The sequence below is a fragment of the Rhea americana genome, unplaced genomic scaffold (genome assembly GCF_003343005.1).
Source record: "Rhea americana isolate MKP2758 unplaced genomic scaffold, rheAme1 scaffold_59, whole genome shotgun sequence".
NCBI lineage: Eukaryota > Metazoa > Chordata > Aves > Rheiformes > Rheidae > Rhea > Rhea americana.
Window position 1 is genome coordinate 908710 of NW_028186745.1, and position 22759 is coordinate 931468.

At 39.9% G+C, this 22759-nt stretch overlaps 1 protein-coding gene across 2 annotated transcripts; it reads left to right on the top strand.

Moving 5' to 3' along the window:
- Positions 1-3902: 3902 nt before the first annotated feature.
- On the top strand, positions 3903-12357 carry DYNLT3 (dynein light chain Tctex-type 3). Of its 2 annotated transcripts, none has more exons than XM_085319447.1 (5): positions 3903-4016; positions 5182-5223; positions 7151-7274; positions 8264-8341; positions 11930-12357. In XM_085319447.1, the coding sequence occupies exons 1-5, from the start codon at positions 3987-3989 to the stop codon at positions 12040-12042; spliced, it is 387 nt and encodes a 128-aa protein (XP_085175573.1). In that variant the 5' UTR covers positions 3903-3986; the 3' UTR covers positions 12043-12357. The 2 variants fall into 2 exon arrangements, with proteins under 2 accessions (XP_085175573.1, XP_085175574.1); XM_085319448.1 differs by lacking the exon at positions 11930-12357 and adding an exon at positions 9564-11809 and having other exon boundaries at positions 3906-4016.
- Positions 12358-22759: the final 10402 nt, after the last annotated feature.

A 22759-nucleotide genomic window follows, 5' to 3' on the forward strand; every position in this document is an offset into this window, starting at 1 on the left:
GAATAGTTCTCCTGACTTTCCAGATTAGAAAGACTGCAGCATTAGTTTATGAATAAGCTTTATAGGAAACTCAATCTGAAGACTGCAAGAAGGGTATGATTTTTTTCTATGCTAGGTTATCTTGCATTTTGCCAGTGGGACTCACAGGTATTTGCTGACCAGCAGAGGCATTTTGAAACTCAGGTATGCCATGCTTCATGTTCCAAAGTGCTCCATAGTAGCTGGCAGCCATTTGTCCTCTCCATACCATGCCTCTGCTCCCTCCTCTTTGCTCCTGTTGTCTCTCCAGATCTTATTTCTCTTGTCTCAGGCCTATCCTGTCCATGCTATGCTCAAACATAACCCCATTCCTCCATTCTGGTTCTTTGATAATGACTTTTTTTTTATTTTTTTATTATTTTTTTTTTTAAGCCAGTGAGGTTATTCCCTCCTTCTCAGTATGCTATCTGGTTGCCTAAACATATGACAGTTTTGAGAAGTGTTTGAGAAAATGAAGAGCTCCAAGTGCTCTGTGTACACATCTAGGTACCTGCTGGTATGTAACAGCACATGGAGTGGCTCTGGTCCACCCACTGTCTGGACTGGTGCTTCATTTATGAAAGCCATGGTTTTGCCTGGGTAGCATGCCCAGGGTGCCAGAAGGCAGGGTATATGAGCATGGGAAATAAAGCTCTTATTTGACACACTTATTTCTGAGATGAAAAAGGGATGCTGTCCAACTATATGTAAGATCTAGGACATGGAAAGCATTCCCGTAACAGGCATAGTCCTAATAGCCTTTGAAAGTAGCAGCTGAATGAAAAGCCCAGCTGTGTTCATGTAGCTAAATGATGGAGTGTAGGCAGAAAGCATGATCAGTGCAAATGGAATTTTTGATCAAATAATGACGGTGACTTTTGGTAAACTCACTCTAAGGATGTGCAATCATGTTTTTCAGAGATTTATAATTTGACCCCATTGGATGGGTTTTTATAAAACTGTCCTAATGTCTTAACATTAGGATGATCTCCTTGCCAAATCCTTTTTCTTTCTAGAGTATGAAGGTGCCAGAATTTCTGAAAGTAAAATGCTGTAAGAATTTTAATTGTTTTTTCTATGTGGAAAATAATGGRTTTTTTTCTGTACATTCATTTTAGGAAATATCCAAACCAGTTCTGCATGAGCATTCCAAAGATATTCAACATGAAACAGAAAATAAGTGTTTTTAGCCTAAATAGCTTAAATTTGGAAGCATTCTAAATAACTAGATGAAGTCTTGCAATTGAAACTCCTGAACAACCAGCAGCAGCACTACCAAATGATACATTAAAAATAGGACAATCCATGCATCAACACATTAAGAAAGCAACTAATTCTTATACCTTCAGAAGCCTTCAGTATCATACTTTCAAAGATAAACATCACATAAAGCACCACTTAATGCATGATGCAAGTAAGCACGTTTTTAATTTGTTTCTTTGAATATCATTAGATAGCTGACCATTTTCTTTTGCCAAATGTTTTATTGCATGTCTAACAAATTTGTAGCATGAGAAAACTCTATGTACTTACTCTAACAAGTAAAATATTCCTCCACATCAAACACATTTGTTATCTCAAACACATCACATAAAACCCAAGCAATTTCAGCCGTGCTAATAGAAAATAATAATATTAAAAAATCCAAACAGTATTAACCATGAAACAGACTGAACACTTCCCTATTTCTTGATTTATCTGATGTTTTAACACTAATCTTACTGTTTTGGCTCATTTAAGTGGGTAAACCACTGCAGTAGGTACTATGCAAACTTAACTGGAAAATTATTCTGCCCTGATGCACATCTTAAACACGGATTACAGACAATAAATATACAGCACATTTAACATAGTGTCAGCAGGTTATGGTTAACCCTAACTATGTATATTTTCATACCACAAAGCTAATCTAAGAAATTGAATCAGTCTTTAAAGAAACTGGTATATATTTGCAARACAGCTGTGCTTGTTCAGGACTGAGTAGTAGCGTAGCCATGTCAGCAAATGTCACACTCTCAGCAGCCTAACTGGCCGAAAGGCAGCACCATGCTGATGCAGGTTTGACCCGGGCTCTGTGCTGTACTCAGGCTCTCCCTCGCGATCGCAGTATACTTTTCCAGTACTGTGAAGATTCCAAAAATACAGAATCTGCTTTGACAGACCATTTGTAGCCAAGGAAATAGTGACGTCTCTGACAATTCAGCAATAAGTTTCAAAACAATTGTTGAGTAAGCATTTAGCTCTTCAGAGGAGCTCTAGCAAGTCACTGCAGTCAATGTTAAAACAGCTCTTGGGAAAAAAAATTCAGACAAAAAGCAAATTATTAAAACTTCTGCTAGGGTCAAGCATCTATGGTCTGGCTGTACATAAAAGCTGCCATACTGATTAGTCCAGGAGTTCATCTTGTCCACTGCTCAGTGCCTTGTAGTCGCTGATAGTGAATGCATAGCAAGAGTGTAAGAAAATGAGTAGCACACAGTGATACTTCCTCCAGCATCCAGCCACATGTAGCTGAGGAACTAAGCCAGTAAAATTAAATAGCAGAATTCCACTGATTTTTCTTGAAGAGTTTAAGGTAACTCATGAAGGTTTAAGACGTTTACAACAGTTTAAGGAAAAATTGCTAAAACTGAGAGGAGACATACTATTTTAGATGCATTAGTATTCACATTTGTATTGCCACTGCTCAAGCAGCACAGAATTTTCACAGGCAGCACAGACTGCCACCTCTCCAGTATGCCAAATCCTTTTCTTTCCTCATCAAGTATTTCCTTTTACTCAACAAATTATTTGAGTTGCTGTGTTTATGCTGTTTTTAAGAGCTCCTGTTCTGCATTTGAGAGATGAAAGCCTGTGGTGCTTTCAAAGTTTGAGATGTATTTCTGAGCCACCTCTTTTAGTACTTCTCACATTTCCTATTACAGTTGACAGGACTAAGTATACTACATTTCCATTTCTGTACTACTGCATTTCATTTTCCAGCTTACAATCATGGTAGTATAATAAAGAAATAAGCAATGTGATCAGATAACACCCCTTGAAAAGAAGCGTGCTGGCTCATTGCCTTAACTTAGTATTACTCCTATGAAGTCAGTAATATCATTACTCATTCTCAGTAATAAAAAAACATTGGTTATGTTGGATACTGAAATTACTTCAAAAGATTAATCTGTTAGAAAGGAAATGGAAAATAACCACTCAGTGGTTGTGAAAATTGCGTAAATCTAAGTCTGAAACTGTCTGAAAGATCATTTAATACATCCTCCCCTCTGAAGGAGTATCCAGGCTAGCTGCATCAACTCCAGCAGATGTTACCTGTGAAGGTGATTCCAAAGCCATATGCTTGGCCCATTTCAGTGCTTCATTACTCTTAGACTAGGACTTTTTTAAAAAAATATTAAACATAAATCTCCTTTAGCTCAAACTAAACCCATTATTTCCTGTCCTACTTTTCATTCTACATGGGTCTGTTGACGTTTTTTTTTTTTTTTTTTTTTACTAAACTGCTACACACTCAGGACATCTGCCTACAACAAAGAGTGAGGAAAGGGTATAAAATAAACTCGGTTCCTCCACAAACCGTATTTTCTAAGCGTCTGTTCAGTCTTGCTGGTGTTACGAAGAATCACTTTTACTTCTCTGTCACACAACCACTCTGGGCAGGTAACATATGACGCCTTTCCAATACCGAGCAGAACAACGCAATTGCTCTTCATGCCTTTCGCGATATTCCTCAGTGCAGAACTGCAGCTAGTTATTTATACTAGTTCCGTGTATTGCAAATCCGTATTTTTTTTTTCTGCCTAGACGATCACTCCTCGTTTCGGATCTGTGCTGTTGACGCCGCCTTTCCGTGGACCGCGCAGGGCGGCCGAGCGGGGCGGAGCCGCGCAGGCCCCGGAGCCGCCGCCGCCGCTGCCGGAAGAGCCGCTGCTGCCGCCGCCGCCGCCAGCGCCCGCGCCGGGGCCATGGAGGAGTTTCACCCCCACAATGACGAGGTAGGAGCGGCCGCCGTTGTGCCGCGGCGGGTGCAGGGCCCGCGGCGGGCCCGGCCCGAGCGGGCTGGGCTGGGCTGGGCTGGGCGGCAGCGGGCCCGCAGCCGGCTCCTCCCGGGGGGGGAAGCGGCGAGGAAGCGCTTGCAGCTATCCTCTCCAACCCCCTTCCCCCCCCACACACACCTTTGCCGGTGACTGGCTGCCGGGGCCTTGCCAGCCGCAGGGGATCGGTGCGCGCTGTGGCGCGGAGCTCCCTCGAGCGCTCCGCCGTGGGTCAGGCTGTGGCTGCAGGAGCTGCGCCCAGCTCGCGGGCGGTGTCGCCCGGCCGCCGTGCTCGCAGCCGTCGCTGGTGGAGTTTTCTTACACCACCCCTGGGAAAAACGCAAGTCCTGGGCTTAGCCCGGCGCTACCGGCTGGTGGTTGCCAGCCAGCATGAGCAAGGCAGCCTTGCCCTCCACACGCGGCCCGAGTTCGCGTCCCCAGCCGCCGATTTTCATGACAAAACTCATCGGAAAATAATTGCCCTTGAGATTGCTGCCCTTATCCACCTTGAAATGAGTGGAGAGGAAGGAGCAGATGGCACATTTGCAGGTGCCGTGCTTCCTTGGGAAGCCACGCTGAAAACTGGTTAGTAGGAGTGAGTGGAAAATGGGGTGCGTTGAAACTGCTGGCTCGCTCTGGACTCGGAGCTGCCCAGTTAGGCTAATAAACACTGAAGACAGTCTCTTTGATGTTACGACTGCAAAACCTTAAGTTATCGTTTGGCAGTAAGATTTAACCCAAAGATTAGTAAGCCTGTGGCTCCAGTAACAAGCAGGATTAAAACCCAGAGGAAAGATTTGCCATTCAACGTTTTGTCTTGGAAAATATTCCAATGAAAAGCATCCACAGAGGTAGATTTTAATTTTACAGAAAATGCAAATTGAGCTTGTTTCCAAGCCTGCAGAGGCCTAAGCTTCTTGGACTCACTCAAAAGTAAATATCAAAGGAGCACTAAATAAGATATTTCTGATGGTGAAAAAAAAGTAAGATTTTAAAATTATGCTTGCAGGCTATACAATACAAGTAGTCAGAGATGGGGCCTGATTGTTGCATGTTATTTGGAGTAAAACTGTATTGTGTGTTTACTTTTCTATTAAAAATAAAAATAATTTAAATTTTATTACAGATGATCTTCAATGCTGATGAAGCCCATAACATAGTCAAGGAGGTAGGTTTTACCTGATGGTAGAAGATCTTTGAAATACCTTGCATTGAAATATAGTGAAAGCAGTTATTTCCATTAACCACCAGAGCAAATTCAGTCAAATTTATATGAAATATAAGCTACTATTTATAAGAAGTAGAAACAAGGTTTCATCTGGAACTGCACTGAAGCCTCATCTAATTGCTGTCTTCCTTGACCTAAAGAGGGGGCGGGCTTCCAGAGGGGAGAGAGCCCAAATTTGCCTTACAGCAGAATGATGAGGGGCAACATTTGAAGGCTGCAAGGGAAATTCATTGTGATTTTTTTTTTCCTTATCTAACTAGAGAATAGTTAACCACTAGAACAGAGAGCTAAGAGAGCTTGTGCAGTCTCCATCCTTAGAAATTTTGAAGAATTGAATGGACAAGGCCTTGAGCAACCTGATCAAACTTTGAAGTTACGTGTGCCTTTAGTGAGAAATTGGACTACGTAAGCTCCAGTTACTCTATCAATGTTTTTAAAGATTCATTTTAAGCCTGCTCTTTCTGTGTAAAAATTAATAGCCTAATAGTCTAAATTAAATGTCTAGTAACTAGAAAGTGAGTAAAGAAGAGCCTGTGACACCAAGCTTGTGAGGTTTCTCAAGGAAAGATCATTTTTGTAAGGGAATTTCTGTAGGGATTGTGCGCATCCTTTTCTACGTGTCCTGTCAAGAAAGGAATGAACTGTGCTTTTAGAGCTGCTCCAATACACAGCAGCAAGGTCTTAGATGTCAGTTCATTTAGTTTTTTATAACTATCCCTGCCTTGAAAGGCCAAATACTGTATGACAGTTCTCCTTATTTTTACATCTGACCCTGGGAGTAAAGCCAAGTATTTCTCCCTCTACTTTAAAGCTTAACTGAAGGTGAAGAGTTCTAGTGTTAGATGCATTTCTAGAAGGAACAAAGAATCTCTTAAGGACCATTGTCCCTCAGTTATCTTCTGCTCAGTTTTGTGAATGTTTGTTCCTGTTGAGTTCTTTGTCTAGTGTTACACATTGTGATCAGAACTAATTGGGCTTTTTAAGATCTAGGGCACAAATCTCTTAGGCAGCCTGTCAGTGGGTCATTAGTGCAGAGGATTTATATTATTAAATTAGAGGAGAATATAGTTTAATTTTATTTACCTTTTCCAGGTATGCATTCCTTCATTGTTTAACGCTGAGAAACACAGTTCTCACTAGCACATGATTCTGAGTTTCATAAGGGATAGAAGATGCAACTTAGGAGTTATAACCATAAGGCTTTCAGTTGTTTGATTGTTTTAAGCTTATGGAAGGGTTAGCCTATATATACCCCTGTGGGAGAATATACAGTATTCAAGCAGTTCAGGTGTCTCTCATGCTGTAATATATGACCCTTGCATATCTCTTGCTCTCATATCTTTCTCATTCCTTAGCTGAGGTACATGTTTCACTATTGTGGCTCTGTCTATTTGAAGATTTTAGTATATTGCTCACAGACTCAGGAAGGTCAGCCAGCCCAAGTTTGCATTATTGAATAAAGTTGTGTAATTTCCATCGTAGTAGCTTCTGAAAGCCTAGCTGAAATAGGCAGTCATTAGCAATAAGAGGACAATGGGACATTTGCATTGGTAAATGGACCTGTTTGTTTATCTTGATACTTAAAACATGTGGCTAAGGTCTTTCCTGCAATAAATTTTAAGTCATAGCCTTACTTACCTCTGTCTAGTAATGTGGTAAATATGTAATGAAAATAAGCTTCCAGGAAGGCTTGTTTTACTACCCATTCAGCAACTGATACATGATGAACTGAAATAATAAAACAAAAAAATAAATTAATAAAGTGATCTAATTGCCAGATAAATTTCCCTTGATAAGGTGAAACATTTTAAACTTCTGCATTTTTAAGTATTCATATTTATTATAGTTTGTTTTTATTCTATTTTAGTGCATAGAAGGTGTTTTGGGCAAAGCAGATTATAACCACAACAAAGTCAACCAATGGACTGCAGCTATTGTAGAACAGTCACTGACACATTTGGTGAAACTAGGAAAAACATACAAGTACATTGGTAAGAACAAGTATCTATACTTTTACACCATACAGTCACAGTAAATAATTGCTGAAAGGTTCATTTTAATACAGTGATCTACTGAATAGAGATTTTAAATCTCTAAACTGTAAACAAAGTAGAGCAGATAATGAATGAAGACCTGAACTCTTCTGTAATATAAATTTTAATAATACCTGCAGTAAAACCATGGGAGTTTTACTTTGTGTCAATAGCACACTTAGCCCGAAGATGATACGTCATTCAGTCTCTCCTGACTGTAAGCAACCCCTAAACATCTGTGCCATTTTTTTAAGTTCAGGAATTAGATTATATTTATCTAAAAACAATTTTAGTAGGATTGTGTTTCATGTAAATATAGACATTTAAAACATCACCAGTCCTGTAAAATAAGTCATGCCCCATTATACATGCAGACAGAYATGTCTGTGGAAAGAAAATGGAAATAAGTACAGGACTAACCCACTTTGGTCCCTGCATTTGCACTCTGTTCTGTTTTGAAAGTCCTGAATTCAGATTGTCACTGGTTTTATAGCAATTGCAGGACAGTCTATAAATGCTGTACTTCACTAGAGTGTCGTTTCAGAGAGCAGTAYGCCAGTACTTTTGTGAAACAGCTCTCGAGCATGACTTTTGTTGCAACTGTGAGGACAGTACTGGTAATCCAGTTCTGAGATGAACAAGTCACAAGCCGAATCTAAGTAGCATAGAAGATAAAAAAAAAAAAAAAAAAAAAAAAAAAAAACATAATCCTATTAACAGGCATTAAGTTAAAGCTGTTGTCTTTATGTGAACAAAGATATTTGTGATGAATGCCAGGTTCCTGAGGAAAATGGACTAGCGGGTTAGTCAAAAATGGTTTTGACATAGCCGAATGCCTCCTCTCAGCCATTTGAAACCATAATGCAAGCTTTAGTTCTGAAATTCTGAATGATTCGCCTTGTTTGTTTTAATAATGAAAGCTCTGATTTTATGACTGTATCCTTCAGTAACCTGTGCAGTGATGCAGAGGAGTGGAGCTGGTCTTCACACAGCAAGCTCTTGCTTCTGGGATACCACAACTGATGGTAAGTTTCCTCACTCAAATTAATAAGTTGTAGTAAAAGAAATGGTACCTAGATGCTATTCTAGTAGTTCTGTTGAGTGTTTTGGAAGAGTGATTATAGAAGCAGTAGCTTCCAGAATTAGATGCTTGTCTATAATCCTAGATGAACTGTCCAGAACTGAACGATTTTGCTGATAGCAAGTCTTAAGGAGRTGTAAGAGAGACAGATTTTTATATTATAAGAAGCAATATTAGGAATGCTTTCATCATGAAACAGTGATCAAAAAATGTAGTCCTCTTCAGTAACTGCAGATCAACTGAAAGGCACTAAAATATTGTTTACAGTATATGTAAATATGTACTCCTGAATAAATCCATTTGTCTGTTAAAAGGGGACAGTGCTACTTGGAAAATGAACAGAGCTCAGTAGAAAATAATGATAGTTTGACTAACAGCATGTGTTTAACTGAACTAACACTGAATTTTTAGGCTTCAGGTACACTTCATTTGCATCTAAGTAATTTCTAAATGCCTTTTTCCCTCTTTCAYAGTATTGTGAGGAAATAAAATATTCTTAAGGCTGTCCAGGTGTGTGTGTGGGGGGGAGGGAATTAACTTTAAATTTTTTTTTTCTCCACAAGAGGGCACCCAGTTATAAGTTTCAAAATAGAGATGGTATTAGAAAGTCATCCAAGATTAAAAAAAAATAATAAAATGAATTTCATCTAAACAAGTACAGTTTACTGATTTTTGTGTTTTCTTGGCTTATAAAGCATCAGAATAATTTGTTTCCAGATATATTCATAAACCTTACTGATTTCCAAAAATCATTTGAGTCTGTTTAGGGATTGAAGACAACTGAAGAGTGAAATTAAAGAAAGTAAATGCACTGAAATGTACGTGATTTAGACTTTTTTGTGGATTTTTTTTTTGTCTGATTATCTTGCCAATTTCAGTAGGAAATCCTCAGGTTTGGTGCAAATCCAGCTTTTCAAGAGATATTGAACTAGTGTTCTCTTCCTGGATTAGGTATACAAGAACCAGAATTGTTATTAAATAATGTACATGTTTATGAAAATGCATTGAGAAATTGATCTGTTTCTAGCCCAGATAACACAATAGTAATTACTTCAAATCACAGATGAAATTTTYATACTAATTTCACATAATTTACTTTGAAATAAAACGAATTTAGTAAAGATACTGGGATTCTATTTTTATTTTGTAATAAAAATCTCTTCTAGGAACCTGCACAGTGAGATGGGAAAACCGAACGATGAACTGCATTGTCAATGTTTTTGCAGTTGCTATTATCCTGTAGCTGACTGGAAGATGAATATAATAACACCGAAGCCTTTAAAAACACAACAAAACAGAAAAAACAGTGAAATCCTATCATTTACTAAACACATGACTAAATATTTAAACCACTATTTTTTTGGTATGAGGAGGTATATACAAATTCTCTACAAAAAGTGTACAGTCTCAGCCAGTTCTTACAGGTTAATTATCTGAATGCTAGCAACCCCCCATATATTTATAGATATATATAAAGTTTTTGTAGTTTAAATAATTAAAAAATTCATAAGTGATGTTAATGAGAAGATGCCACAAAGATCAATACAATTTATATAAAAGCTTATATGAGAGGCACTTTATTCAAGAGAAATAACGAACTTCTAATCAAAGGAAAAGTGGAAGGGCAAGCAAGATCTTAGGATTATGGTTGAGAACAAATGATGAATACAATTCAGATATTGTAAATAATTTCAGAACTTTATGTTTGATTAAACAAAGTTAAACTGCATATTGAATGTTGATGCTTGTGAATTTACATAAGCGTCATGTTTCAGTCAAGCACGAACTTTTACATTGAAATTAAATACATTCAACTTTTCCACTTGAGGCACAAAATAACTTCACTAGCCCTAACAAGAATTTTGATTTTTCTTCAGAATGAAGAACATTGTTAATAATTCAGGGAAACATGTTGGGAGTCAAATGATAGCATTTAATCCATAATTTATACTTTTAAAGACATTATAAAGGTACTTAAATTTGATTTTATTCTATGAATACAGACTTTGTAACAAGCACTTTACTGATTCCTCGTGAAACAAAAGAGAGTACCCAGGAGTTAGAGGAATAARACTGGGCCCATACTTCTCCAAGAAGAAATAAGTTGTTAAGAGAGAAGGCACGCACCTTTCTAGATGTTCTTGTTACCTTAGAAGCATTTATGTTAAAAGAACATTTCTACTCTTTGTAGGAGTATTTCCTATATTTTCAAAGTTTTGAATTGAATTTTAGTCCTAAGAAAAGTTGTAAGCATTGAGTTCCCATCCTGCAAACATTTGTGCAAGTTCTTAACTTCACTTATCTGATTTAGTCTCAACTTAAAATATTCCACATGGAAAAAACATATTTGCACATGCATAAGTRTTTGCTGGATTGTGGCCTATGATTTTGTCAATTAATGCACAAATTATATCATGAAGTTATATCAATACCAAAAATGCCTAAATGATTGCTTCCACTAAGTGGCAGCTACATTAAGTTGTTTTATCAAATGCTGCTTGATGGTAGAATTTTTTCTTGATTAGTGCATGTCTTTGGAAGAGAGACTGGTAACTACCTAACAGCTACTGTAAGGCTGTTTTGTATTTTAACAAATAGTATTAAAGCACTATTACACCACTTTTTTTTTTTTTTTTTTTTTTTTTTAGGTAGGGGGATAATTGACTATTAGGACATGTAGCAAGTGTCCTGTGCAAAGAAAAAGAACAAGCTAAAAACCATTTCATTGCTCAGATTGTGTATATGGCTAGTATTAAGACTACAGAAAGAGTATGTGTATGTGTAATTCACAGTACTGTTCAAAATCTGTTGCTTTGCAAACAACTAGAATTCAGCTTTTACCTAAGTGCAAGTAAAGTTAATCCACTGTAATATTGCATTTGCCTAACAAGCAGGTGTAGTGTGAAGATATATTTGCATGTTGTACTGACTTTCAGAGATACAGTAATTTAGTATTATTTGGGTTAGGATAGCAGTTTTCAAACTAGCTGTCAACATTTAAGACCTGAGTTGTGARCCTAACAAAAATGCACTAGTTGCACTTGTGTTTGGGACTGCAAAAGCTAACAAACTTAGGTGGAATGACACACAGAAAAAGGTTTGGGAACTGCTGACACTGTGTAAGACGTGCGTGAGTAAAAATATAGTGATGACTGTTATCCTCATTTAATAGGCCTTCAGGTGCCATGGACAGAAGGAATATTATTCCAAATAGCTGTTTACAATCTCATTTAGTATTTTTGCTTTACTTGAAAATAAAATGCACTGAGCAAGATTATTACTCTGATTTGGTTTGATGAAGGTTCCAATGCAGAAAACCTTTCACTAGAAACCAAGCAGATACTGCTTAATTATAATACTGCTTCATTTTTCTTTCTACCAAAAAAACAAATAAAGCTTTGCCTTAGTTGTATTTGTGCCTCTTGCCTGCTCGATCAATATAAACAGCAACTGACAACAACATTTCTCTTACTTTACTTGTATACAATAGTGAGAGTTTGGGAAATTTATTAAAATTATGTATATGTTTCAGAGGTCAGACTTGTGAATGGCGAATTCCCAGGATTGGATTTCATTGGACTGGAAACTTGGATTAGTTTCTCACTGTTTTCTGCTCAGACCTACTGCTCTTATTGCTTGTCTTGATCATGCATGTTGAAGTTTTTGTTGCTGTAGAAAGGTTAATAGGAAACTCTGGGGAAAGTATTTGTATTCCACATTATACCCTAGCCAAGTTAACATGTTTCTTTCCATCTTTTCATGCCCTGTCCTCTCTGGGTAGAAAGAGCGACTTACAATTAACTCGCAAAATGYGTTTTGAACACTACCACTTCTGTCACTTTCTTCCAAAATAAGTAGTTTGTTTTCAAGGAGAAAACCATGGATTGCAAAATAGAATGAACAATCACATTTTAATCACATATCTAGTACTATGTTTTCTTAGTTGTTGCAGTCATTGGGATGAATTTTTGTGTCTTATTAATGTCACAGAAGAATTTGCATTAGGAAATAACCTAAATGTGTGGAGTTGTATGTTCCTGCATATAATTTCATAACAAAACACACCTGTTATTTCTCCCAGGAGGAATAGCCTCCAGAGAGGTGCACAAGAATGTTTTCATCTAAATAGAAGAGTATGAAAGGGAAAAGGGGGAAGCAGATTTATTACTTTCCTTTTCATTGCCTGCCAGATGTCCATCTATGTGCTTTGGGCTGTAATATATTGCAGCTCTCACCTTTCTGATGATTGCCTTCCCATTATACTAACCTTGATCATGGAAGCAAGTATGAACATTCGCACAATCTCAAGGACTCCACAGAAACCATTCAAATCCCAGGTTGTAACAAGTTAGTCTTTCCCATTAAGACATGAATGTCAAAACATWGCTACTTCCAATAAACTATAGCACAGAGACCATTAACTATGGATAGCCTATAGAAACATGCATTAGTACAGCAATACAGAAGAACAGGGCTTAGCTCTAGTATCAGGCATCAGATCATTGCAGCAAATCCTGTAATGAACAGTTCTTACCTGATGAAYGAGATGCAGCTTGCTGGCTCCTGTACAGTCCAGGTAGGTGTTTCTGTTCATGTTTAATTCGGAGGGTTTTTTTAGCTCAGTCATGGTGTTACGGAAGCACAGAGCCTGGATAAATCCTGCATCACAATATCCTGGTRAGTGTATTCTGCCTGTTTCACTGCAGGAAATCTCCCAGATCAAAACCAGCACCAGTTTGTCTTTAGGTGGCTGAGCTGAGATGAGGTAGTCCATGAAAGCAGCAATAAACGTTGCAAACTGGCACCAAAGCTAGGCAGTCAGGYTACGTGCTGTTGCACTTGAGTTGCTCTACCCTGTTGGGTTTATGCCAGCTTAGGAGCCTGTGTACATTGGCCTGTAGACAGAACARCTTCTCTCCTTCCCCCATGATGGAAGGAGGGCTGCAGTATAACACCATGTGCCCATTGAGGGAGATTTTTTGACCTTAGTGAGTCTAAATCACTGTCAAGCAACTGGAGGTTTAGCTCATATATTCCATCAAGCATTTGTTTTTTAAACCCAGGAATGCATTTAATGGCAACATACTRTGACTGCAGGCTTGTTTGTTACTTAAATGTTTTTAAAAGGAACAAAATAGGGYTAGAGAGACATCTGCAAACATCACTGTAACTCCTATTCCACAGTCTGATCTAAAGCTACTAGCAAAGGAGAATCAGTGTTACAGTAACAGGCTTCACTGGTTGTCATTAGAAATATGGATACTGCACAGTGTTCATTTTTGYTGCCTTCTAATTGTGTGAAATACTTTCTTGTATTCCTTGATGGTAGAGAGGCACATATTACTAAAAGAGTGTACACTGTAACCCTTTTCCTCTAGTTCTCCTGACCAAAACTCATGCARTCATCATTGTCAATACATAGGTTGCACATAAGTTCTGCAAAATTTGACAGGAAACCTTTGACAGGAAGCCATTGACCCCAAATTTCACCGCTTTGTTCAGTATTTGCATTTAACACCACTGAGTCTGAACTAAAATAGCTGGAGACAGAAGTATGATCTCTAAACAGTGAGTAACGCAAAGTTTGTATCGCAGCTATGCYGCTTGCCCAAGCTGAAGGGTGGCTGTCTACGTGGAAGAGGAGTCATCTCTCTCAAAATGAGATCTCCTCAAAACAGACTGCAGAAGCAGGGACCTGGTAGGAAGACTGTAGGGATCTCCAGGGGTACAGCTTTACAGGTCTGCTTGAGCAGTCCTACTGGACACAGAGCACAGGAGACAGAGGTAGCCTTTCCAGGCAGGGCAGGTCCCTATGGGCTTTGGGAGTCGTCCCTGCAACTCCAGCAGCTTGGCAAGCCCAGAGTGCCTGCGCTGCATCGTGTTTATCCACCAGCCAGCCAGCAGCAGCTCCTCCATTGCTCTAAAATGGAGAGCCAAAGCTCCATTTGTTCGAAATGCTTTGTGAATATCATAAATGGTAAACTTCACGTTGATTTCTATATGCAATATAATTTGTGATAAATGCCGAAAGAGCCTTAAACTCTGCATCATGCAAAAACAGACAGTACCGAGACCACACAGCACATCAGCAAAACAAGTTTGTTACTAACATTACAACTTTACATAGATCTGCTTTTACTTTATCCATAAGCTAATTACAGAGCTTGTACGCTAGACTTAGCAAGCTTCTCGGGGCAGGCTCTGCACAGAGAAGAGGCGAGAGTGGAACCCACTAAAATCCCCAAACCAGCGAGAGGCCGCGGCGGCCTCGGCCGGGTGAAATCAAACGCCCCGTCACCAGATGGCAGCGCGCGCGCGCGCGCGGCGGTTAAACGGCCGGGACYCTCCGCGCCGCCCTGTGGGGGCGGGGCGGTGGCGCGCGCGCGCGCTCCCCGGTCTGTTGCGGCGGTAACGGTAACTGTAACGATAACGGTTACGGTTGGGTTCGCCGGTAACGACAAACCTCAGCCCGGCGGGGTGCCGGTACGTGAGCRCTCCCCTGCCCCATCCCCGCAGGTAATCACAGCGACTTGGCCGAAGGTTCTTGTTTGCCGCTTCTGTGATTGACATACTTAATAAACCCTGGCTGGGGACCGTTTAATACCACCTGCTGGAAGSACTGCTGATTGCCGCAATGCCTTCCTGGACCAATGAGCAGTCTTGGAAAAATACATTCCTGGAAAGAAATCAAACACTAACTGGATTCTTGCCTGTGYGCATGCATGGAAGAGAGCCAAGATGAAAGTATCGAAGATACAGTTTTAAAAGTAATAATATTACATAACAGTAGCCTTGTTACAAAATAATATCAGGAAGTTATGGTTATGTCATTCCTCTTGACACGTATGTTTTCAGAGAAAACATCCTGTGCAGGAAACATGACACAAACTGTAGAAAGACTGAAAACTGTCAACAGCCTACAGATTCCCTACAGATGCTCTTCTTACTTCCCTACCGGAAAATCGAGAGTTACTGCATAAGTTGCTATGAGCTGTCTCTGTTAMAATCACCCATGCTGGGGAGTGTCTTCTGACTACAGCTATTTTTGTGTTGTCTGTGTAATGTTCCTGTAAAAGAGAAAGATTAGAAAATGTTACCTTGGGCTTCATATAAATGTTTTTATAAGCTATATATGTAGCTATGTATGGCGTACTTCTAATTTCAGTGTTGCTACTACTAAAAATATTCTGAGAATAGAAATAGGACTACCATTCATATATTGTACCTAACAGTAATGATATGTATTGAACACATTTGGGAAAAAAGAAACAGAGCAGGTCTGAGTTACATAAATTACCAAACTCCTTCATTCACCCACTGGAGTTGGTCAAGGGGCTGTACAATGTCAAAAAATTTTACATCATGTTTTCTCACTTGTAAGCCAAACTTGAAACAGAGAGAGACACAGAAGAGGGCAGTGTGAGGGAGCAGGGACAATACCATATTTTTCARTATCTATTCCTTCCTCCAGCTCCTGTCTCGTTTCTTCAGGAAAACGAGGAAGAAATAAATCATTTTGAAAACCTAGCTTGAGAACTGCCCGAGCAGTAGCAGTTGGAAAGTACAGTCCTGAGTCTCCAAGATAATAACTATTGTTATTGTTGTTGTCACTGTCACTGCATCACCTAGAAGCACTGATTTGGGAACAATGCCCAACTATGCTGCATGTTATTCAAACATAATAAAAAAGCACAGTCACTGTCTGAAAACCCTGCAATTTGACTACAAAGAAAAGATGCAATGGATGSAGCCCAACAAGCCTAGGAATGCAAAGAAGCAATATAAGCAAAAAAATCAGTAGTCCTAGACAGGAATTTGAGACCAACAGTTGTCTCAAGATCAGGACRGAAAGTATGTGGATGGAGCCAGAAATGGAAATGGAAAGAGAGAACTTGGGAGTAGGGAAGAGAGAAGATGATAAAGCCTCCTGGCAAACTCAGTAGGGACAAACAGGTTCTTAGGAGAGTGTTGTAGCATCCGTATCAATTGGAGCACAGCTCAGCTGGCTCAGAAATTGGTTGATGATTTTGACAGTTTTTCCTAAATGCAGMTTGACCAACTCAGGAAAACTGGTGACAACAGCTGGCTACCATACCCTGGGCAAAGCAGTAGACTTTAAGGAAGTATCTGAAGCRGGTAATGACATGGTAGAGGCTTGGGGAAAACTTCTCTTAAGAGCGATCAGCGCATCAAAAGCTGCTTGTTGTTAATTTTAAAAATGGGAATGGCAGGATGGCACCATGAACTGGTGGAGCAGAGGGTTTCCAGCTCCTGCATTTGAAGGCAGATGGGAGGTGGGCTATGAACAGTTATGAAGCTAATATGAGCTGAGTGCATTTGCTRCAATAGAGAAAAAGGAGCTAAGGAMAGATGTACAGTATCAGTAATGGATTAGAGGTAAGATCTCTGTAGTAGCTTTTGGAAGGGATATAATTGAGGATAGAYTCTCAAGGCTGGAGGAGAAGGAATRGTAGCAAAGGAAAAGGAAAAGCAGCAAGCTGATGAGCACCTATATATGAATCTTGGCTTCAGAGGCTGGATAGGAAGGCCAGCATCCCCAAACTGTTATGCTGAAAAATATCTGCATGTTTGTCTTAGGGGATGAAATGTTASAAAGTCTGACTTGAAGATAACACCAAGTTACTTTGTTCACAGTCAGTGAAAGGAAGGGTGGGAGGGTAAGGTTCTCGATCGAGGGCTCTTCTTTTAGCTGGTTTGAGGTTGAAGCAATGGTGAGAATTGCAGAGAAATTGTGCCTCGCCCATACCACAGTTGAAGCCATCTGCAGTCACAGTGCCCTGATGGGATGGATTGAATTCAGGCCATATCGGTATCACTGTGTTCAAGCTTTCCTGCCCATTAAATGAGCTGACTTGCACTTCAGCCAGTGTCTGAGACAGTGCGCAGGTGGCAYGGATGATCGAGGAGTTTGGATTAAAGAGCAAGAACAGCCCATGAGCTAACCTGGTGATGTGGATGTCATTGGTACCAAAGTCAAGGAGACTGAGATCTCTGAAGATCATAGCTAAGTGTGTTGATGCCAGCTGGTATGTCACAGAAAMTGAAGACAGAGGGCCCAGTTAGAAACTTTAGCCATAGCATTTGGAGACCTGCACTATTAGAAGTCAGACCACAGGATGTTTAAGATAAAAACTTGAGATCCACCAATGAGCGATTGTATAAAAGATTTTTTTTTTCAGTAAGAAATGAAAAAGAGAAGGAGAAAGGCTGGTAGTTATTAAGAAATTATTTTCATTATTTTTTAAAAAGATGAGAGTTCTCTGGGGCTGAGTGGAGAAGGAAGCAAATGAGGTTTTTCTCTGCAGCTTGTGTGGCATTTACAAGGTTTGCAAGGGCCAGTCCTGTGCAACGTTTTCCATTGACACTTKCCTTGACAAGAGTAAATACCTAGTCAGCATGTAAGACAGCAGCCTGCTAGCTCACTCCAGGAGTATTTTTTCTACTGATAGAGCTTCCTTGTGCAATTAGAGAATGCAAAAGCTATCCCTGTTAACTGGCAATGAACAGTGTTTTCTTCCACTGGTAGAAGGACAAGGGAATGCCCAGCATATTGAAACAAACAAAATAACTGTGGACATTAGCTAAATAAKGAGACAAGGAAACATCTGTTACTTCTAAAGGGGAAGTGGTCATCAGAATGGGTTACAACAAATATTCTTTGCAAATGTTGAAAGAAATAGGAGAATTTTCATAATTTTCTTGTGTTTGGGATGAGTTTCTTTTCTTTATTGATTGATAAATGTACCTGTTATATTTTCATAAGAGTAACTTGACTGTGTCTCTCACCCCCTGACTAAGTCTGAGAAGTGCAGTGTGACAGTTTGGGGATGCTAATCTTCCTGTGCAGTCTCACAAGCCAAAATTCATATATGGGCTCTCATTAACTCCATTGATTACTTCTCTTCCCTTTCCTCCAGCCTGAAGAATCTTTCACACTTACATCCCTCCCAAATGCTGCTAGAGACCTTTTATTTCTAGTCCATCATTGATAACCGTATATCTGTTAACCTAAAGTTCACTTACCTCAGGGAAGAATTTTAAACATACAAGCTCCTACAGAGGGAACAACACATGAAGGGTTTAAATGGGACATTGTCTTCTTGCAAGCTATCAACAAAGAACATTGGCAAACCCTATAAATATACTAACGATTCAGCCTTGTAAGGAAAAGCTCAGACCAACATTCCTGTCACTGTGGATATCCTAGAGGACAGCTGTTATTCAAAGTGGTTGCTTAGGGTAATATTCCTCTCACATTGTAAAGCTGCCAGTACAGCACATATAGCATACAAAGTCCCTGAATGGTCACTTAATTGATTAATATGGCTTTTATTGTAGTACCAGCTCAACATCTGACAGACTAGTTCAAGTAAAAGTATTGGGGCATTAATTTAATTAACAAGGATTTCAACTTCAGGTGGAATTGCTTGGTTACAACACTGGCTGTGTTGTCTGCCTCAGAGGGTGTGAAATAGCAGTGAAGGGACTCAGCAGTARTTGTGGCAGAGACTATTATCCTCAGAGATTTCTTGCAAAGTGAATGCAAAGTAGTATGCATTTTGTAATGTGCATGCTCTCTAAGCAGTATTTCCTTGCAACCCATCTTGCTGTCACTTACAGGCTGCTTTTATGGGTATGTTTTGTCTTGTAGCATCAATTCTTTGCTGTTGAGTGTGTGTTAATTTATACACACAACATAAATTTAAGACACAACAGTGATGGAAAATGATCCRCATATTTACATAATCATTTGCAATCCTAGTACAGAGAGGACRTTTTATAAATTGCTCACTGACAATAGAACTATTCATAATTTTGGAGCAGAGGATAGCTGCTGATGGTCTACAGGGCTCTCTCCGTATCCTCAAGGGAAACTGGTTCTAGAAAGTGTTTCTCACAATTGCTGTGACAGTCATTTCTGATTATTTCCTTGCAGCTGTCTGAGCAGGTGTTGAGTGTCAGAGGGCTTGTGTGAATTTATCRCCTGAAGACTGGCTTGACCTGGCATTGGTTATCACATATGGAGAGGAAGTAAGAGAAAGGGAGAGAGACAGGGTGAAAATACCACATCAGCAGCTGTACTGATTAACTGTTCATAGGAACTTGGCCAGTCATGGGCTGTCCTGCAGGGTGTTCGCTATGGTTCCTGGATATTGAGCATGTAGGGTGGAAATCTCTGAGGTCAGTTTAGAGGGTGGTGAGTCTATAACATGAAACTGGGCTCTTGCTGTGCCCAAGTGCCCTGTTACAACACTACGTTTTGGCCTGTTAACTGCAAAGAAATTATGGCAATTGCCCTATGCTTGGTCTTCCCTGTCCCATTTCTGCACCAGCTGATGCTGAGGAAGCTTTAACCCGAATTTTCTCAGTGATCTCCAGCATTCTAAGTGAAAATTTAATGCTGCCACAGTGTAAACCCTGAACTTTTTAATGTCAAGTATAACTCACATAGGTGTAGAAAGATAAAATCAGCTTAAGAAGCACCTACRCTTTACTTCAAAGATTATGTGACTGAAGATGTCTCTGCAAATTTCCAGTTGTTCCGAAGGTAATAAAACTCATGGTCAATGGTGTTTTCATAGTTTCTCATCTTAACATCAGTTGATCTACATTTGTTTTTTTTAAAAAAAGGAAAAAACAACAACAACAAAACAAAGAGCTATTTGCAGGGCAGTTTGCTCTGTAAGTTGTTTCTGGAGTTAAAAAGCATCTGTTCCAAGCAAGTAAGATAGGCTGACTCGGGCTTGCCCAGCCTTTCCCTCCTCTCTACTGTAATGCTCAGCAGAGTGAGTAGGTGGTTTTGGCTGTGTGTTTGGAGTGGGAATAAGTTCCTTGGTCAACCCCTCCAATTTCTACATGACACGAAGTGTAAGTCCAAATTCAGATATGTTTTGCAATAGGACAGAATTTGACCCACACATGATGAAATATTAGAAAAGAGCAGCTGATAAATTTTCTACATTGCAGACTTTAAAATAAAAATCAGTTGTTAAGCAGGGGAGGGAATACTACAGCAGAGGGGCAAATATAGTCTGCTGTGGCAATGCAGAGGTGGGTACAGCCCTGATCTATTTGTAGTGATGGGAAGGCTGCAGCTGAATCATATCAGGAGAGATGCACATGGTGCTGGTTGGAGCTYTGAGCAGAGCTCTTTTTGCCTTTTCCTGCACTTGCTCTGCAGTGGGCACAAGCACTAGGGAAATCAGCAAAGAGGCTGAGGGAGCTGGAGAGTCTCAGGAAACCTGTGGAGCAGGAAAGAGTGGATGAGCCATGGGGAAACAGCAGCATTCAGTAGAATCTCAGTAGGAATGGAGAGAAATAGGTGGCAGCTGAGTGAGCAGAGACACGTGAATTAGCCAGGCAGAAGAGTAGCAGCAGAAAGGGAGGAATGAGGTTAAAGGAGGTGTAGAATAGGACTGCAAGCTTTCAGTAGTTCTTTCAACTCTTCTACCCTGTTCTAATTTATTGCTGCTAGTCTGGACTGGGTGTGTGCATGGCATGTTAGCAACACAGGTGGGTGGGTGGCTAAGGTTGGTTTGAAATGCAAAAAATGAATATGTGCCTCATGACAACTAACTTATCTGGCTTGTATTAGTGGAAGTGACACTGGTATACACAGTCAGACATGAGGGTCCTGATCTGGTAAGTGCTTATAATCATGAACATCTTACTGTATGCTGGTAGCTTCATTTGAACATATATGCATGTGTTTTTGAGCTGTCAGGCTTACACCTGTCAGAGTCCTACAAAAAGCTCACTGAAAGGTGAAAATAATAATAATAATAAARTGYGAACTAACTTGTTAAGGCTGTCCCAAAATAGAGTATGATCYTGAGAGAAAGTGCTATAATGAGACCACAACATTATTTTTTGTTTGTTCAAAAATATCTCATGTTTGACAGGAAGATTTTTGTTTGTTTTTCTAATTTTGTTTAACTCATTGCTTGAAGATTGAAATGCAGAAAGTCCCCACCCAACAGAGAAATTCTCAGAAGACCGAAAAGAGGAAGACCTATTTTGCAACCAGGGTGGTTTCCCCCTCTGATATGCATGATGGTGAACAGGCAGGGTAGTATTTTTACTGTAGGCAGTTTTCTGGCTGTTGAGTCAAATATGAGTTTCCTTTGCACAGACAGGTGTATACCAGGGAAGGAATGGAGAACTATATGTGCCCTAGTATATATCTTAGTCTCACTCAATTRTATTATCTCTATTTGACTTGGGGCCATACAGAGTAGGGGCTCCAGAACACTCCCAGTTTCCAAGATCCAGATGAGGCCAACTGAAGCCAGAGTTGCTCAGCACTCCTCAGGATTAAGGTCTTTAAGAGTAACTACAGTGGACTGGAAATCAAAGATATCCATGAATAAGAACTGCTTAATTCAGATGACTACATATGGGAAAACAGAGAACATTACATAAGAAGGGAAGGAAAAACACCAGTGTGAGCTGAACCCACTAGTAAGGCCAACTTCTTTTTTTCAGTCACTTTGCACTGAGCTGATTGTATCCATTAGTTGAAACATTTATTTTACTAATCCAGAACCAACTGACTTTTCTTACAATCAGCAGAGCATTTTCATGTGAACAGAGAATTTGTGGAACCGGATAGAAGGAGAGACCTGAAGACTTCAATCCACTTTATAAACTCAGGTACAGCATGAGTTCAGTAGTGGGTGTCACCCACAGACTATCCTCGTATTTGTACTGGTATTGTCAACAGTACTAAGTCATTTTAGAGTCATCTCTAGATTGATGAAGCAGAGCTAGGACAAAGCATTATTGTAAAAGGATTACCTTAATGGGAGAGCCATTTGCAGTCTTCAGATCCTGCTGGAAGTGGGGATGATTGTGGAGAGTACACAAAGACCCCAGCGCACATGTGCAGTGTCAGAGGTTTGTGAGAGGAAGAGTATGGGGGTAACACTGATCCCCATCAGTGAAACATGGGGCTCCCTCAAGTCCTGCCTCGTACCACTCTCTTCAATCCTCCTCTCCCTTGCAGCGCTTCCCCCAGCTGTCTGCAGAAGCAAYCTTGGGAAGTCCCTGCCTCTCCAAAAATCTTGCTAGTGCTACTACTTCAGGCTGATGGTACCAGCCTTGCTTGAACTGTTAAATTTGCCTAAGCTGCTAAATACTATGCACAGTTTCTCAAATGAAGGCAAGAAGTCACTCTTTGTTTCCAGGGTAGACCCTGCAGAAGAATCAGGAGTCAGCAATTTGAAAGCAAAAGAATCTTTGTTTATTGTAAAACTACTGCTCCCTGCCCTCCCAGCCCCATGACAAAACAAAGCAAAGCAAAACAAAACAAACATACAGAAGGAAGAAATGTTCTGTCAGA

Excerpts from the sequence above, each read along its gene's own strand:
- DYNLT3 (XM_085319447.1), top strand. The coding sequence starts at position 3,987 with ATGGAGGAGTTTCACCCCCACAATGACGAG. Across the intron at positions 5,224-7,150 it reads CCCATAACATAGTCAAGGAG|TGCATAGAAGGTGTTTTGGG; the intron begins GTAGGTTTTACC and ends ATTCTATTTTAG. Across the intron at positions 7,275-8,263 it reads AAAAACATACAAGTACATTG|TAACCTGTGCAGTGATGCAG; the intron begins GTAAGAACAAGT and ends TGTATCCTTCAG.